Source organism: Moschus berezovskii, chromosome 1 (assembly GCF_049115385.1).
Source record: "Moschus berezovskii isolate FMDL1 chromosome 1, NW_MosBer_1.0, whole genome shotgun sequence".
In the NCBI taxonomy this organism is placed as follows: Eukaryota; Metazoa; Chordata; class Mammalia; order Artiodactyla; family Moschidae; genus Moschus; species Moschus berezovskii.
In genome coordinates, this window is record NC_142460.1 from 24,772,250 (window position 1) to 24,791,627 (window position 19,378).

Consider the following 19,378-nt stretch of genomic DNA (forward strand, 5'->3'; position numbering starts at 1 on the left):
ATCCTATGTTCCTCGATTTACAAGTTATCTCGTAGCCCAGCAACCGTATTTATCAAGAAGGAATTTATTTGCAAAAAGAGAACAAGGACTAAATCCGATTTAGTTTTCCCCTTGAGGGAGGCAGGCTGTCAGAAAGCTTCAGAGGGATCCACACTCGGGGATTTTAAGCTGGATTATTCTGTGAGGGAAAGAAACGTGCCAGCCTTTCAGCTCTCAGGGTAGTCCCACCCTGTCACTGAGTGACAGCAGTTAAAGTAGCAAGAACTCAGTCCTGACCTGGCTCAACACTAATGCATCACCTCTGCTGTGCCGTTACGGTGTCCCTGCTTCCCTTTCTTAATCAAAGACATATCCTCCCTTGGTTGTGGAATCAATAAGGAAAACTTCCTTTACCTGGTCTAGCTTAGTGTATTCTAATCTACTGTTGGGGCTGTAATGACCCTTGCTCACATGGGTTCCGTTCACACTCAGTCACAAGGAAATTTCTAATAAGAAGCATTTTTTCATCACACGGAGTAACTTCAAGTGCTTTTGTCCCCTCAATATCCCCAAAATATCTCTTTGGTACATCCAAATGGTGAAGCCGACTCTTTGCTTTCAAGATGATTCTAAGTTGTTTCACAGCTGAAGAATAAGCAGTTGAAAGCTTAAAATGATGATGGAAATTACTAAAATCCACAAGCAAAGTGCACTAACCCTTCACATTTGGTCTCTGGGACACAAGCCAGGGATGTTTTTAGCAAAGGACTTCCCAGGTGCCACCAGTAGTGAAGAATCTGCCTGCCAAATCAGGAGATGCAGGTTTGATCCCTGGGTCTGGAAGATCCCCTGGAGAAGGAAATGGCAACCCACTCCAGTATTCTTGCCTGGGAAATCCCATGGACAGAGGAGCCCGAGAGACTACGGTTCATGGGGTTGCAATGAGTAGGACACGACTGAGCACACACACATACCACACACACGCGCACATACACACACACACACATACACACTGCTTGAAAAGTATGACCAGAAGTTGCTCCCTAAAATTTCCATCCAAAGTCATTGACTTTATATTTTAATCTAGACTGCTATTCTTGCAGACAACCTGGCCTTATATTTCAGATTTGGGATATTTGATTTTCAAAGTGAAAAAAAAGTTATTTTTTAAAATAGCTCAGATGAGGTTTCACTATTCATCATCGGAATTCAGACAAGGCTGAGGGAATAAATTGACATTTATTAATCAAGTGCTGCATCACGGTACTACATGTCTAAGACCAAGGAGGCAAAAATAGTTTTCCTTCATAGAGCCATTTGTATGTGAAACAATCACAGTGATCACCAAGGACTGTATTTACACAAAGAACTGGGGTTAAATCATAAATTCAAATACATGTATATTCACAAAGTTTTATAGATGGACACCTCAAGATACCTATATGCTAATGCCCATTAAAATAAAGAACAATTTTAAGTTTTGTGACCAAGGGCATTTAGTTAATGATGCTTATTAAATATTATACTTCCTCAGGGTCATCTGCACCTGAGTCTTAAAGACCTTAGCACTGTGGATGATATAATGCCTATTTGATGACAGGGTGTCAGTCACCAGAAGGCCAATTACCAGGTCAAAGTTAAAGAAAGGCAGAGTGTTTTATCGACTATCCAGGTACTGTTGAAGATGCTTTAGGAGATGCTCCAAGTATAAGGGGACCTTTTATTTGTCCTTGTTGGGCTATCTATCAATTTTTTAATGGAATCTTTTTTATAAATCAGTATGTTAATAATTCAGAATTTCAAGAGACTTCATACAAGAAAACTTTTTAAACAAATTCTCTTATTATTTTCTACTCAGGAGAATACTGAGTGATAATATGATATTAATTATATTGGTTTCTCAGCTCTCTGCCGTTGAATTATTTGGTCCTTTCAATTGTTTCAAAATCCTGAATGATAGACTTTCCTGCCCTCCCCACTGTCTGAGACCAACCCAGCATCTTAGGAAGTACAAAGAGTGGTCAGTTCAAGATCTATGGACATAACTTGAAAGCAGATTTCCTAAGGCCGTTTCCTCTCTTATACACAACAATGTTGAGAGCAGTGGCTCTCAACCCAAATGCAACTTCTCCTTTTATCTTAGAACACTAAGGTACTAATCTTCTCCATGTCTCATAAAAAGTAGGACATGTGAAAAATTGCTTTTTCTCCTTGTAATTATTCATTCCATTAATTACCTTTGGACAAATGGAATAGCCCAAACTTTTGTCTCACAGTGACAGTTTAGTAATTCATATCTTTTTCCTAGATGAAGAAATGATTGTCATGTTAAAAGTTGAAGAATCATTTAAGGCTTAAAACAAGGGTTTTTCTCAATGCCTCTTGCAAACCATCATCCAAGAATACTGATTTGGGTTCATTGTTCAGAGATTAGGGATCCCAGCCAGTCTTCTCAGGAGATATAACCAGTATAAAATTAAAACTTAGAGGAAGGTTTTGTTCTGGAGCCAGATAGCCTGGGTTCAAATTCTGACATTACTGCTTATTAGCTGTATGTGTGCATACGTGTCCAGTTGCTTCAGTCATGTCCAACTCTTTGAGACCCTATGGACTGTAGCCCGCCAGGCTCCTCTGTCCATGGGATTCTCCAGACAAGAGTACTAGAATGAGTTGCCATACCCTCCTCTACAGGATCTTCCTGACCCAGGGATGGAACCTGCGTCTCCTGCATTGCAGGCAGATTCTTTACTGCTGAGTCACCAGGGAAGCCCCATTAGCTATGTAGATCTTGGTAAGTTATTAAATCCTCTGAAATATTATTTTAAGAAATACATAACTCGATAGAGGTAGTGTGCTTATAATACTAATTGGCAAATTATAAACAAGAAAACTGTTAAATAAAAAAAGAAAAAATGCTAAAGATTACTGTAATTATCACCTACAACATCATCACCATTAGCATCCAGTCCTTATTCCTAGCTATTAGTCCTACTTTTTCAACTTTCTGAATTAAAAAAAAAAAAAAATCCCTCTCTAGTTTGGTCTCTGTTCAGATTCCTCACTGTCAGTGATCCCTAGGTGGTGTGGCTTCTGCTACTGGACAGAAAAAATCCAGAGAGTGCCAGTGCCCAAATCTCAAATGCTTTCGGAGGCCAAGTCAGACGAAAAACAGTCCTTGGAAGCTTTGCTGAGCACATACAGGCATTTGCAGAAGAACCACTTCCAGATGGTAGATAAGCAGCAGATGGTGAGGCTGCCCTTAGAATTCAGCTGAGAAGAGGAACAAGGCAATTCAACTCAATTCAGTTCAATTTAGATATTTTTCCAGGATCTCCACTTTGACCAGTACTTGAAGTTGGCACTGTAAGAGAAAGGAAAGGGAGGATATAAAATTTTGCTCAAGGCTTAAAGACCTGAATACCAATAAAGAGACAAGATGTACACAGACCTGTTAAATACAATATAGCATATGATTAAGTAGCATGCCTTATGCAGACAGGAAGTGGTGTGAACATAGAAAAAGTCCTTGTGAACCCAGAATAAAAAATACTCATGTAAAAAATGACTCTCAGTAGAAGCTAGCCTTGTAAAAATCGTCTCAGACCCAAGTCACAGGATTACGCAGATTAGATCATGGTTCAGTCTAAAATGACTTGAATAAAATAGATTTTAAAAAATTGTAACAGGTTTGTCATTGCTGGCTTTCATGGTCTGGGGACTTTGGACCTGTGGTGGGAATAAAGGAGTTTCTAACCTTTATAATCTCCTTCCAGAGAGTGGCTAGGTGCTTTCATTAACTCAAGAGATATTTCAAGAAAGTTACTGAGTGCTGCACCAGTGCATCTGAAGCAATGAGCCATTATGGGCAGACAGGTTTCAGACAGAAATCGTCATGTAACGAAGCACAAAATGAAAGACATTTCACAAACTTCTCTGCAGAGGCAGGAATTCTTCACATAGGAGCTATTAGCTCTTGTTTGAAAGATCCAGCCAATCCTACCATCAGTGTTCAAACTGCCAAGTACCTATAGTTTAAAAATGTATTGCTTAGGGAGAAATCCATGAGGTCAATTAAAGTTAACCTGTTTCAGTGCCTGATCCATTGCCTGTAAGGGACCAATCTTTAATTCTGGACAGGAGAAAAACATGAAAAATGTTCTAGCAAAGGTGTTTAAATCCCACTGAGGGAAATTGTTAAAGGGAACACATGAATTTTTAAAAACCTAGGAGATTCTGCAAATGTCGTAACTTTCTGTCAATTCAAGGTAAGAGCGTAATCAACTAGAATGATCATATTATATATTAATATGTTTGAAAGATAGAGGCTCCTCACTATAGTATAAATGCTTTCATCTGAGAATGCTTTCTTCAAAGTGACTTTTGTAAATTAAATCGTATTTTTAAAAATCCAGGATAACATTACTTAATGAAATAATATATCTAATCGTGTTAAACATCCCTAGTGGCTCAGATGGCAAAGAATCTGCCTGCAACGCGAGAGACCAATGTTCAATCCCTAGGTCCGGAAGGTCCCCTGGAGAAGGGAATGGCTGCCCACTCCAGAATTCTTGTCTGGAGAATTCCATGGAAAAAGGAGCCTAGTGGACTATAGTCCATGGGGTCACAAAGAGGTGGAGATGACTAAGAAACTCTCACTTTGCTTCAATCATGCGTTAAGGGAAATGATTGCTTTAAAGGCAATGGTTCACCTCTGATATATCTGCTTTGCAAGTTTGGATGCCTGCATGGCTAACTTCTGTGTCTTTGATTGATTTTTAAGGTTTCTAAATTTTTTTAATTTTATTTTATTGCTTATTTATTTGCGGTTGCACTGGTCTTTGTTGCTGCGTGAGTTTTCTCTAGTTGCAGTGAGCGGAGACCGCTCCCTACCTGTGGTGCATGGGCTTCTCATTGCAGTGGCTTCTCTTGCTGCAGGGCACTGGCTCTAGAATACAGGCTCAGTAGTTGTGCTACATAGGCTTAGTTGCTCTACAGCATGTGGAATTCTCCTGGACCAGAGATCGAACCTGTGTCCCCAGCATTGGCAAGTGGATTCTTGTCCATTGTACCACCAGGGAAGTCCCATTTATTTTTTAAATCAATGTCTATCTAAAATAAAAGTAAGCTGGAGATGACATTTTGAAATGTAATTGTCTTTGGTATTTTATTTGTTCTATAAGTATGTATTTACCATATTTATAAGACCATTTGTTTACAAGATAACAAAAATCAAATATCAATAATCTATCCTTAGTGCATTTGTGTGGGGTTATGGACATATGTAAAAATAAATGTATAAATAGGTGTGTGTATACATATATAAAATCTTTATATATGTTGGCCTGAAGTAGAATTGCAGTTATTCCTTCTACTGAATAATGGGATTACACATCTTTACTGTAGAAGACCTATAACCTGGTTGAAGAAATAATGTGATAATGTGTATTTCAGTAAAAATAAAATATTAGAGGGCTAGGTCTATAAAATGCACATACTATCAGTTTTAGGATTGCATTACACTCCACAATTCACACATATTTTACCTGTTATAGTAAAAACCCTGCAGCTGAAACCAATGAAACTATATGAAATAGAAAATGCTGTTAAAAGAAAAAACATAAACAATACCTACATTTCTTCTCAGGTGACAACTGTTGCAGTTCCCAAAACACTAGATTTTTTTTTTGTCTAAACAAATATAAGCTGTCTAAATTCATGTAAATTGTTTCCATGCATTGTGTGATGACTACCAGAATTGCAGCAGCCCTAGTTATAATAGAAAGATGACACAGCTTTTTAGTGCAATTATTTTTTTAGAAAATGTGTTAATGATGTTAAAATGTCAGCCAAGTCATAATTTTGATATTCTCTGTGTTAAAACAAATAGTTGATTCCCTATTAGTTAAGAACACATACCCTAGAGCCATATTTCTAGAATCGGGTCCTAGTTTCATCATTTCTTTATGTGGCATTCTGTTTCCTCATCTGTAAAGGAGAAATAATAATGGTATCTTTCTCTTATGAGCACTGTGAAGATTAGGTGGATTAATAATGCAAAGTGCTTAGAATCATTTTGGGCACACAGTAAACACGGCATGTGCTGGTTATTATTACTGTTTTCAATAAGCAGTTTTTAAGTGCACAGAGACCAATTGTAAATCATTTCCCATTGAGTGTTTAACTTTCAAGAATTATGAGAGAAAAAAGAGAAATAAACAAGTCATCAAATGGTGATACAGTTATACTTCCTTATAACAAATTTTAGATGAAAAAAACCACTTCTTCTCTGCCAACAACCTTTCATCAGCATCAGAATAGCCATATAATCAGGTTTAACTAGACAAAATAAATGTATTTAAACCTTGATGCCCCTGTAAGATTTTTAAAAAAACCTAAATAATTTAAGATTTAATAAATGAGGAATTTTTCAGTTTTAGTGATTTTTCATAAGAAGCTCAGAGTACTTTACAAATCTTCTAATTAACCTTTGACATATTCAGTGAAATAAAATGCAATCACTGTTTCTTCTTTTTAAACATATATTATTTAAAGCAATTTTAGCAGGCTGAGACTACAGAAGATTTAGAAGTGCAGAAACATCCAAACTGTCATTCAAACGGTTTGCTTGGTCTTTTAATATTTTTGACAGTGTTTCATAAAGCATGCTTTCATTTTTAAGAATTATTAAGATTTGTGTCTTAAAAATTGTCTATTAAAAAAATAAACCTAATTTAATTACTCTTAAAATAGTACTTTCTGACCAAACAGAAAATAAATATTGCAAAACACAGTATAAAAGAGGATGGAATTCAAAAATAAGGTGGAAAGAGACCTTCACTGTGTATTGGCTCTTTAATCAACATGACACCTGGGTATCACTTCACTGTTGTTGAAGTCAGGACCTGTATAAGTAATGTGAAAAGGCTGGTCCGAAGAGTAGAACCTAGGAGTCGAAGGATCCTTAAGTGAAACTTGTCCAACAGTGAAATTCTCCTTGTAAGTTCCCAGTGGTAGAAAATGCACTATATCCTAAGATGCTCAAGCCATCTCAGTTCAGTTCAGTTCAGTTCAGTCGCTCAGTCGTGTCTGACTCTCCGCGACCCCATGAATCACAGCACGGCAGGCCTCCCTGTCCATCACCAACTCCCGGAGTTCACTCAAACTCATGTCCACAGAGTCGGTGATGCCATCCAGCCATCTCATTCTCCGTCGTCCCCTTCTCCTCCCGCCCCCAACCTTTCCCAGCATCAGAGTCTTTTCCAGTGAGTCAAGCCATCTAAAGATAGTTTTAACTGCTAAAAAGGTTATTTCTTAGCCACATTCTGTCTTTCTATCTAAGCTCCCTAGTTTTTCAAATGTAGAATAGAAGGCAGTCCCACAACTTTCTAAACAAGGAAAGAAAACTTGAAATGAAACCAGAAGGGTGCTATTCTCTGACCCATTATGTTCTCCACTATTAGGTGGGAGCAAACATGGCAGGAGGGGACCAGAGAAATTTAGACTGTTCCCTATGCCTTCTACTTGACCAAGTCCTCCACCAAGTGACCATTTTCTTACCGAGGAAAATTTCTGCCCTCAATGAGTCACACTCCATGCCAGCTAGATTTCCCTTCTAGCACCTCAGGGAACTCAAGCCAAAATCAACTTTCTACTCCAAAAAGGAAGACGTAAATACGACCTTGACCCATGATTGTGACTCTGAATTAATTAATGACCTTCAGCTATATTTGTTGTTATTTTTCCATCAGTAGGTTGTGTTCAACTCTTTGTGACCCCATGAACTGTAGCCCTTTAGACTCCTCTGCCCATGGGATTTTCTAGGCAAGAATACTGGAGTGGATTGCCATTTCCTTCTCCAGGGCATCTTCCCAACCTAGGGATCCAACTCATGTCTCCTACTTTGGCAGGTGGATTCTTTACCACTGAGGCACCAGGGAAGTCCCATCAACTCTACAGAGTCGTGCTAATCAAAGTGTGATATGATATGTGTTGATTCAGGGAACATTGTATTACCAACCTGCAAAGAGATTAAAAAATAAAATGAGAATTAGAGTTTAGAAGTGCTGTGGCTCTCAGATATGGTGGAGGCATCAAGAACATGATTAACGGATACTTCTTGAATATAGAACACTGTGAAGTCTGTCAAAATTTAATCTGGTGAGCCATACCTGGTATGAGTGTGTATGAATCCATACCTACCATAACACAGTAGGACCCCAGATAGGTCTACCCTGGAATGAAAACATGATTTTAGAACTACACTTGATTGGAATCAATAACAAGTGTATAGGTTTTCAGTTGAATCTTCTCATCTTTTTCCATGTCCTTCAATGCATAAATTCCAAGAACTCCTCCCCAGGTGGTCTATTCTCATGAATGAACTGATCTTTTACTTTGTTTTGTCCTCAGCTTCCATGTATGCAAACTAAGTCGCTTCAGTCATGTCTGACTCTTTGCAACTCTACAGACTGTAGCCCTCCAGGCTCCTCTTTCCATGGGATTCTCCAGGCAAGAATATTGGAGTGGGTTGCCATGCTCTTCTCCAGGGGATATTCGCAACCTAAGGATCAAATCTAAGTCTCTTATGTCTCCTGCATTGGCAGGAAGGTTCTTTACCACTTAGCTCCACCTGGAAAGCCCTCTAGCTTCCATAGACCACACACCAAAAAATCCAATTTTCTACCTATTTACAATATTCATCTTTAATAAAATTTAAATATTAATGGAAAAATAGATGTTTCATGGATTTTTTTATTTGGGGATAACTCCTAGTTTGCATTAACATAATACAAAATCATAAATAACCTCAGGGCATAGTTCGTGTTCATGACTATATGCTTTAGTGTCACAGGTAGATCATATAAGGTGAAAATCATTCTCAGAAGAATTTAGCAAGATTTGACATTCACCTACCCAAAATAAGCATGGAAAGACCATTGAATTAGATTGCAGGGGAATTGAAGTCTGGGGTTTCTCTGGTGTCTCAAATGGTAAAGAATCCGCTTGCAATGCAGGAGACTCAGGTTCAGTCCCTGGGTCAGGAAGATCCCCTGGTGAAAGGAATGGCAACACACTCCAGTATTCTTGCCTGGAGAATCCCATGGAGAGAGGAGCCTGGTGGTCTATAGTTTACAAGACCAAGGAATTGAACATAACTGAGTGACTAAACTCACACTGAGGTCCAGTATTACCTATGGTACATATTAATCAATTTTGTGACTTTCATGAAGTCTCCAAACCTTCTGTACCAAAATTTCCTCCTCTATGAAAACAGAATTTTGAATGAGCCAATTTCTAAAGTCTCTTGACAACTTTAAAATTTCATAATTCTAAAAAAAAATATTTTCCCGTAAGGAAGTTTTGTGATGGAGGAATAATTTCCCCAGCAGTATATTCACTGCCAAAAGACAGACTGACCTCTTTGCACTTGCACAAGTAGCTCTTTACTATAAATTTAGCATTATCAGACTCTTCTAGGCTAAAATTACCCAACAAATTAGGCATTGACCCCAACCTCAAAAACACACTTTTTCATGGTGACATGAACCCCAACTTTCAGATATCTCTGAGAGTGAGGAGTAATTTACACAGGCCTGATCATGATAAAATGGTTTCCATAAAACACCAGTATCTAGAAGGTACTGTTTATTGAATTGCTATTTGTCTCATGAGACTTTTCTCAAGGGGCTCTTCAAATGCTTAACAACCCAAAATAAAGCCATCTGGCCTCCCTCAACTCATAAAGCCTACAGCATTAACCTAAGGTCTTAAATAGAGTTTGGAATTGAGTGAGCCCCCAGGAACACTTGAACATGAGTAACCATGCTAGCGTTGAATCCACAGGTATTTCATTTATTGCTTATGACAACAAATCATGTTTTAAGCATCTTTACACTCCTGAGATGGTAAGATGATAAGCCCTATGCCTGCCAAGGGAAGCTCTCATGTGTGTGTGTGTGTGTGTACCATATACAATGTGTGAGCTGGAGATAGCTCGAAATTATCAGTAATTCCCCTAGCATCTTTCATCTTTCAAATTAATAGGGGAAGTACTGATGCAAATGAAGACAAATACAGAAAAAAAAATTGAAACAATATGGAAATTACAAAACAAAATGCAAACAACACTTTCAAATGAAAATTTAGTCCTCATTATCTAAAACATAATTGGAATTTAAAACTAAGTATATACAAAAAAGGCATATAAGAAGACAGTAAGAAGAGTTTTCTGATCTGAATTTCAGTCTGAAAGAGCATTTGCTCTAAGTTTTCTAGAAAAGATAAGAGTAATCAGCAGTTCTTTCATAAATAAAGCAGAGAAACTCTGGGATGTATCCCGAGGCTGTCCCTGAAAAGGAATGTTACAATTTACATACCAGAACAGTGCCTACTGAAGTTAAGTAGTTGAAGGCAATGGAATTAATGAATAGAGTCCTGGGGTGATCTAGTCACCCTTTGGCCCATGGGGCCTTGAGGTCTTATTCTTAAGTGGCCAGAGTTCATCAGGCAAATGCTGTCATTGATACCAATGTTCTTTCTTCCATTCTGAAATCAGCAAAAGAATCTTAAGGCAATGTCTTGTCAGTGGGGCAGGATCTTTTTTTCTCCAGAGCTGTCTCAGCGCCCCCAAGGGTTTTTCCTTGACAACTACCAAACTAAAGTCCCAGGATCATCAATATTAGTTTGCTACCTAAAGAGAAAGAATCCTCCCTAAACAGTTTGAATCCCTGGGGTTTTGAGTAGCTTTAGGGCCTATTTTCTCAGCTCTCTCTGCTGGCGGGTGTGTTTGTTTCCCTGCAGAAATCGAAGATATCCACCTATGAGAAGATGTGGGCTTTCATGAGTAGCAGGCAGCAGACTGCCCTGGTCAAAAACAGTGATGAGGGCATCCATCGAGTGCTCACCACTGACTATGCCCTGCTGATGGAGTCCACCAGCATCGAGTATGTGACGCAGAGGAACTGCAACCTCACCCAGATTGGGGGCCTCATTGACTCCAAAGGTTATGGAGTGGGAACGCCTATTGGTAAGAAAGGCAAGGCAGTGTCCAAGGTGGTGAATGTTAATGACAAAGTATAGAAGGGAATGGACTCAGATATATCTACTCCACATTCTGAGAAAATCTACAATGCCTTCCGTGGACTAATTAAAATGGTCATAGACATGTTTGAATTAAAGAGTCCAAGATCTTCAATCTAATAAACTTTCAACTCATTATTTCTTTCAAGTTCTACCACTGCATATATGTTTGAGATCATAGATTTTATTATTTTACCTCAAATATTGTTTAAAAATATCTTCCAAATTAACACTCATCACATTATGTTCTCCAATCCATGCCTATTTAGTTTTTTCTGTATTAAATTTTACTAGAATACAGCAAAATTAACTAAACATATAGATGACAAAGTTAAAGAGCTAGTGTTCCATGTAGGTAGAAAACAAAACTGTAACTATCAAAAGGAAAAGATCAAAGATTAAATTATTATTTGCTCAGACAATATGCCAGACTCAATCATTAATAACTATCTAAAATCTCCAAATAGTTCTTGTTGTTCAGTCGCTAATTGTGTCCAACTCATTGCCACCCCATGGACTGCAGCACGCCAGGCTTCCCTGTCTTTCACTGTCTCCTACAGTTTGCTTAAACTCATGTCTATTGAGTCGGCGAGACCATCCAACCATCTCATCTTCTGTTGCCCCTTCTCTTTCTGCCCTCAATCTTTCCCAGCATTCAGATCTTTTCCAGTGAATCCATTCTTCATATCAGATGGCCAAAGTACTGAAGCTTCAGCTTCAGCATCAGTCCTTCCAATGAATATTCAGGGTTGATTTCTTTTAGGACTGACTGGTTGGGTCTCCTTGCAGTCCGAGGACTCTCAAGAGTCTTCTCCAACACCACAGTTCAAAAGCATCGTTTCTTCAGTGCTCAGCCTTCTTCATGGTCCAACTCTCACATTCGTAGATTACTACTGGAAAAACCATAGCTCTGACTATGTGGACTTTTGTTGGCAAAGTGATATCTTTGTTTTTAAGATGCTTTCTAGTTTATCATAGCTTTCATTCCAAGACGCAAACGTCTTTCAAGTTTTCTGGATGCAGTCACCATCCACAGTGATTTTGGAGCCCAAGAAAACAAAATCTGTCATTGTTTCCACTTTTTCCCCATCTATTTGCCAGATACTCCTGCCCTGGATTTTGTACTACTTCACAGTCTAAGGTTATTATTACCTGTAGGCATACAGACCCACACAACTAGGTCTTCTTGCATGTCTGAGATCTAGAACTATCCCTATAGAAAACTCCCCTATTTCCCTCACTACAGAAACTGTATTGTGTAAGGTTCTGGTATGGTGGCAATCTGTTCTTCTAAAGTGAGTCATCAGCAATTTTCTGAAAAGCATTCCAAAGAGGAGGAATCGGAGGCCATCTTAGACCACTGGGTTAGTCCAATAAGAAATCATAAGTTACAGTTACATCAGATAATTAAGGACCCAAGGTTGATTATTATTTTTCTCTTTTGAAAAGGATTATCTTGTTCCCTCAACACTATTTAGGGATCACAAACTCAGATGCTTACAGAGATCAAGCAGACATAATTGAATAAAGCTTTGTGTGAAGAACCAATAGGGAGCAGTAGCAACCATGAAGAATTAGAGACTACAAACTCATAAAGGGGTCAGCTGTCTTTCAGGTCAGTTGGTTGTGGAATTCAGGCACAACATTTTTAAATCTTATAGTTCTCATGAAGAGAAAACAACCAAACAGATTTTAGGTTAACTTTCCTGATGCTTTAAATCGGCAGCAAATTTATTTTTTCAAAAAGATTAAGTAGCCTGTATTCAAGTTTTGATTTATACTAACTTGATTAACCAGATAAAGGTCAACTCTCTTCACCTTTTACTGTCGCTACATAGCCAGTTTGATCCCATGCAATACATCTGGTGCTAGAAATATATACAGCAAAGACATTAACTTTATTATTATTATTGTTATGCATGTCCTTTAAATAAATCAGCAGAATGATTGGGTTAGGGAACATGTGACTACCTTATTGCCCCTTTGTTTATAATAACTTTTCCTGATGAAAATGCCAATATTCAATTGAAGTGAACACCTTTTCCCAAGTGGTTACCTCTCCTTAAGCTGTGCTCTTCAGGGGACCCAGTGGAATAGTCAGACATTCACTAAAAGGATACTATGCTGCTTTTTGATTTGAAAAGCAATGTCTCATCTCTCCAACTAAGCCTCGTCACCTCATTTTAGATAATGTGGAAGAAGTTCGATGCTGTTATATATATAATGTAGCATTTTGAAAATGATTATGCCTCCATGTGAAGGAGGCTGACCCTGTGATAATTATCCCTATATTTTATATAATATGATATAAAGAGATTTAAATGTTCCAATTTAGTCTAACTTTTGCCAACCTCACGCAGTGTCTGACATACAAATTCCAAAATTGAAGAGTTTTTCCCCCTCCCTACATAAAAAAAAATACACTCCAGGAATTTTTCATAGTGGTTATAAACCTGTCATGCTTTTAAAACAAAAACAATGAGGGAATAATTGGAACAGATGGCAGACCTCAGAGAGAATACATCCATTGGGAATACAGCTGTTGGATAAATTTGTGAGATGTTTCTTTTATGATGAATTGACTCTTTAAGAAATATCAGTTTGCTATTCAGGAAGATTCATGAGTGTATATATATATATTTTTTTTTTTTTTCAAGTGACTTGTCATAAATCACTTCCGATGTCATTCAGTCCATGTAAGCAACAACAACTGAAGCTAAAATATATTCAAATATAAAAAATTCCCACATACTTCTGGTCTTGCCCTGGCTGGCTCCCATAAGGCTCCAGGTTCCTTCTCACAGTCAACGATGGGCCAAATCAGCTCAGTCACAACACAAAATTGAAAACTTTGTTTCTTACAGGCTCTCAGGACAGGGCTCTGGAAACGTTCCTCCTGAGGGATTTAAAATAAAACTTGAAGAGAATGAGAGCAGTTAAGGCTTAAACAGGTTACTAGGAAGCTGGAAATGACCTTCCTTGGAGACCAGCTTGAAACAGAGATCCGATCTCATCTTTCTGAGTTGTTTTCGGTACCATGCAGCCTGAAGGAAGAAGGAAAGCTTCAGGCAATGTTTACTGAGTGCCCACTGTGCATACTGCCATGATTGCTGCTGCAATTGACCCTGTGATCATTCTCACATTCTTCAAAGCACCTTTCTGTACATGAAAGTAAAGTGCTCATGATTCATCTAATTGCTCACATACTATGAGCGTGCTAAATGTGCTAATTTTGACACTAACCATTATTCTGGGGGTGTTTAAACAAGCAGCCAATATCTTTTCATTAGGCTTTCATGAGTCATTTTCTCACCAGAAATCCACACTCTTAACTGACAAGCCCAGAGAAGGCGATGGCACCCCACTGCAGTACTCTTGCCTGGGAAATCCCAGGGACAGGGGAGCCTGGTGGGCTGCCGTCTATGGGGCTGCACAGAGTTGAACACGACTGAAGCGACTTAGCAGAAGCAGCAGCAGCAACTGACAAGCCACAATCTAACTCCAGAACATTTTTATCTTTAACATTTGCTTAAAACTTTTACTTTTGTATTGGGGTATAGCTGATTAACAATTTGTGATACTTTCAGGTGAACAGTGAAGGGATTCAGCCATACATATATGTGCATCCATTCTCCCCCAAACTCCTCTCCCATCCAGACTGCTACATAACATTGAGCAGAGTTCCCTGTACTATACAGTAGGTGCTTTGGGTTGTCCATTTTAAATAGAGCAGTGTGTACGTGACCATCCTAAATTCCCTAACTATTGCTTCCCACCATCTTTCCCCCTTGGCAATCATCAGTTCATTCTCTAAGCCTGTGAGTCTCTTTATCTTTGTAAGTCAGTTCAATTATATCATTTCTTTTTAGATTACACATATAAAGGATGTCATACAGTATTTCTCCTTCTCTACATTTTGATCTTCTTTTAAACTTGATTTTTAGGTACTGACAATGACTTTAGGAAGTCTTGGGAGGGATGGGAAAAAATGATAAATGCCGCAATATTAATCTTCTGTTTTTTAACCATGCCTTAGAACATAAGATACATGTGAGAGAGGGGTAGGTAACATGGAGTGGGCAGTGGTGGAGGGAGAAGTGTGAATGAATACAACACTAAGAAAGAGTCAGGAGAATTGAGTTAAGTTCTTGACTCTGCCAGTAGCTATTATTTTCACATCCTAATTTTCTTCAGTTCTAAAAATAAGTGGATTGGATAATATGTATCCTAAGATCTCTTCTTCCAATCCCAAAGAAAGGCAATGCCAAAGAAAGTTCAAACTACCCCTCAACTGCACTCATCTTGTACACTAACCAAGTAATGCTCAAAATTCTCCAAGCCAGGTTTCAACAGTACGTGAACTAAGAACTTCCAGTTGTTCAAGCTGGATTTAGAAAAGGTAGAGGAACCAGAGATCAAATTGCCAACATCTGTTGAATCATAGATAGAACAAGAGAGTTCCAGAAAAACATCTACTTCTGCTTTATTGACTATTCCAAAGCCTTTGATTGTGTGGATCACAACAAACTGTGGAAAATTCTGAGATGGAAATACCAGACCAATTTACCTGCCTCCTGAGAAACCCGTATGCAGGTCAAGAAGCAATAGTTAGAACCGGGCATGGAACAACAGACTGGTTCAAAATTGGGAAGGAATATGTCAAGGCTATATATTGTCACCCTGCTCTTTGAACTTACATGCAGAGTGTATCATGTGAAATGCCAGGCTGGATGACACACAAGCTGGAATCAAGATTGCCAGGATAAATATCAATAACCTCAGATATGCAGATGACATCACCCTTATGGGAGAAAGCAAAGAGGAACTGAAGAGCCTCTTGATGAAGGTGAAATAGGAGCGTGAAAAAGCTGGTTTAAAACTCAACATTCAGAAAACTATGATCACGGCAACCAGTCCCATCATTTCATGGTGAATAGATGGGGAAACAATGGAATCAGTGAAAGCCTTTATTTTCTTGGGCTCCAAAATCAGTGCAGGTGGTGACTGTAGCCAGGAAATTAAGATACTTGCTCCTTGGAAGAAAAGCTATGATCAACCTAGACAGCATACTAAAAGGCAGAGACATTACTTTGCTGGCAAATGTCCATCTAGTTAAAGCTATGGTTTTTCCAGTAATTATGTATGAATGTGAGAATCAGACCATGAAGAAAACTGAGTGCCGAAGAACTGATGCTTTTGAACTGTGGTGTTGGAGACGACTCTTGAGAGACACTTGGATTGAAAGGAGATCTAATCAGTCACTCTTAAAGGAAATCAGTTGTGAATATTCATTGGAAGGACTGATGCTGAAGCTGAAGCTCCAATATTTTGGTCACCTGATGCGAAGAACTGACTCATTGGAAAAGACCCTGATGCTGGGAAAGATTGAAGGCGGTAGGAGAAGGGTAGGAGAAGGGGATGACAGAGGATGAGATGGTTGAATGGCATCACCAGCTCGATGGACATGAGTTTGAGCAAGTTCCGGGTGTTGGTGATAGACAGGGAGGCCTGGTGTGCTGCAGTCCATGGGGCCGCAAAGAGTCAGACATGACTGAGCGACTGAACTGAACTGACTGAAGCTCTCTTCTAGTTCTAAGAGGTCACATTTTCTATTTTTTTATTTTTCTTTTTCCATCAAGAAGAATGTTAAAGTTTACAGAAAGACTTGGAATGTACTACTTTCTTACTGAGTAGAATAAAAAGCTTACAAAAACTCTTCGCACCCAAGGAGAAATTTAATAAAGAAATTATACACTCTTTGTTTATCTCTTCCTTTGCTCTAATTAACACAGGGATCCAGTATTGGGCATGCTGTGGCTGCAGCAAGATGATGTTGATGCTGTCTACTCATAACAGAATTAAAAGTCCAATGGCATTGCTAGAAGATAGAGTATAAATACTATCAATAAAGTACTTGCAAGCTTTCTAAATCTAGCTGTATTTTGTGAGACCTTTGAATTATTCAAAAGCTACTTTTAATAGTATCTTAATAAGTGTATTAGTCAGTATGAACTAATTACTCTAACACCTGCAAGTCCGTAGTGGCCAAGGCAATAAATACTTATTTCTTAACTTTGTTATCATCTAATAGCAGATTGAGAGAGGGATTCTGATTCATTCAGTCATCCTGTGTCCCAAGCCATTTCTAACCAGTGGTTCCACTATCCCTAGTATCTTAAAATTGTTTCCTCCTTGCTGAGTATTTGAGGAAAGAGAGGGAGAGAGTAGAGGATCATGTTGGGAGGATTAATGAGACAAGACCGGAAATAGTCATACAGCACTTTAGCTCCCAATGGCTAGGAATTGGTCAATCACCACAAGGCATTGTAAAGGACACTAGGAAATGTCTAGCTGCTCCCATAGAAAGAAGAAGAAATGGCACAGGTGATCATGTAGCCAGGCTGTCACAATATTAGACATCCAAAAGCCTAGAAAAAAATGGAATTGAAATGACGAAATTCTCTAATGTGGGTAAAGATTCATAGGAAACTCACCAGAAACAGCAGGATGTCATAGAATTCCCAGCTCAGCTGTTCCTAATTTAAAAGGAACAATCTGGGTAATAGCTCATCTCAGCGTGTCAGCTTTGTCCTTTCCAATTATTTAGATCTTTCAAAATATAGGATTGAATTTCCATGCCCTTTGTTGGCCAGTTTGTAGACTGGGGTTCTTCCAGTAGCTGTGAGTAGTTACCTCTAAGACAGCTGTTAAGTTACCTGTAAGTAACCTCTAAGACGATAACCCTTCTTTGCGTCTTCTTCAACCTTTTGGTAACCAGTATCCAAATGTCCTCACTTACAGGCTCTCCTTACCGGGATAAAATTACTATTGCTATTCTTCAATTACAAGAAGAGGGGAAACTGCATATGATGAAAGAAAAATGGTGGCGGGGAAATGGCTGTCCAGAAGAAGACAACAAAGAGGCCAGTGCTCTGGGAGTAGAAAACATTGGGGGCATCTTCATTGTTCTGGCTGCTGGATTGGTCCTTTCTGTATTTGTAGCCATTGGAGAATTTATATACAAATCCCGAAAGAACAATGATACTGAACAGGTGAGTCATCTCTTTCTAAGACAGGTCAGTTTGGGGTTTGTGTTATCTGTCTTAAGTTTAGGGGTATTAAGGATGCTTGCCCTTTTTGTAATAGTCTATTGAATCAGATACCAAGAGCCATTTTTGAATTAGAGCAAAGAGCTCTTGAATCCCTGCCAGGTGCTGCTGGCACTGTAGGCCCATCATTTATTAATGAGAAGAAGGAAGCACCTTATACACTAAATCCAATTAGCACTTTTTGAAATGACAGTGCAAAAATGTCAAACTCAGTTAATTTACTCAACAGTTGTTTGCTCTTAAGATAGAAACCCTAGGTAGAGCAAGGAAGAAATAAATCCAAAATTAGAAAAGTTATAAAAAAAATCTTTGAGAGAAATGTTAGCATCTCCTTAGTTTAGGTACTGAGCACATGTACTAATGCAAATCAGTCTATATAAAGATATAAATGCAATATTTTGAAACTGAACATTACCTCTATCAAAGTATGTTTTGTAAAAGAATAATTCACAAAAATGATGAACAATACAGGATGACAATTAAATATGAAAAATTTTATTTTTCCAAATTAGGATTATGGTTGATTTCAACAGTCAACCCTTTTTGCCTGTTACTTTTAGCTTTGATGAAAAATCACACCAAGAGTTTACCCTATTCTGAATTAGAAGATGGTGATTAAAGATAATTCCTTCATAAACCTATGAGAATAAACTAAACACAAAGCTCATGCCCATTGTAGAGCATCTGGTACCCAATTAATTTAAAAATAGAAGTTTGAAACTATACACTATTAATGAGAGTGCTAATTTAAGGTTCAACTATCAATGTCTTAAAATCCTTAACAACTTTAGAACACAGGGCTCTACATTTCCATTTTGCTCTGGGCCTTCCAAATAATGTACCCAGTTCTGATTAATAATCTCATATGAGTCCCACTTTCTTTAAGTGGAAACATCTCCAAAGATGGGGATGATTGATTATAACCTAGTTTCATCATGAAAATTTTCCCGAAATTACAAGGCAATTGTGAGATCATTAAGCACCACTTTCCTAGACCTTGTTAGAGAAAACTGTCCTTAACTAAAAGGGAGAATGGACTGATCTGCTTTGTTTTAACTTTCAATTTGCTCTTGAGGTATCTTGTTTTATGCAACTAATTTGAAAAATAAAAGCTTGTATATGTTATGCTTTAACATGCTTCTCATAATTGTCATCTGATTTAAATTTTCATTTAAACACTCATTTTTTGCTTCTGATTTATTCTTTTTTCT

The 19,378-nt window shown here is 38.2% G+C and overlaps 1 protein-coding gene across 6 annotated transcripts in view; it reads left to right on the top strand.

Moving 5' to 3' along the window:
• GRIK1 (glutamate ionotropic receptor kainate type subunit 1) overlaps positions 1–19,378 on the top strand; it is a 460,642-nt gene that overhangs the window by 425,616 nt on the left and 15,648 nt on the right. For all 6 annotated transcript variants that reach the window (XM_055421544.2, XM_088836755.1, XM_088836734.1 and 3 more), the window contains 2 exons: positions 10,780–11,005; positions 17,860–18,110. In XM_055421544.2, coding sequence (XP_055277519.1) covers positions 10,780–11,005; positions 17,860–18,110 — 477 coding nt within the window. The remainder of the gene's footprint in view (positions 1–10,779; positions 11,006–17,859; positions 18,111–19,378) is intronic.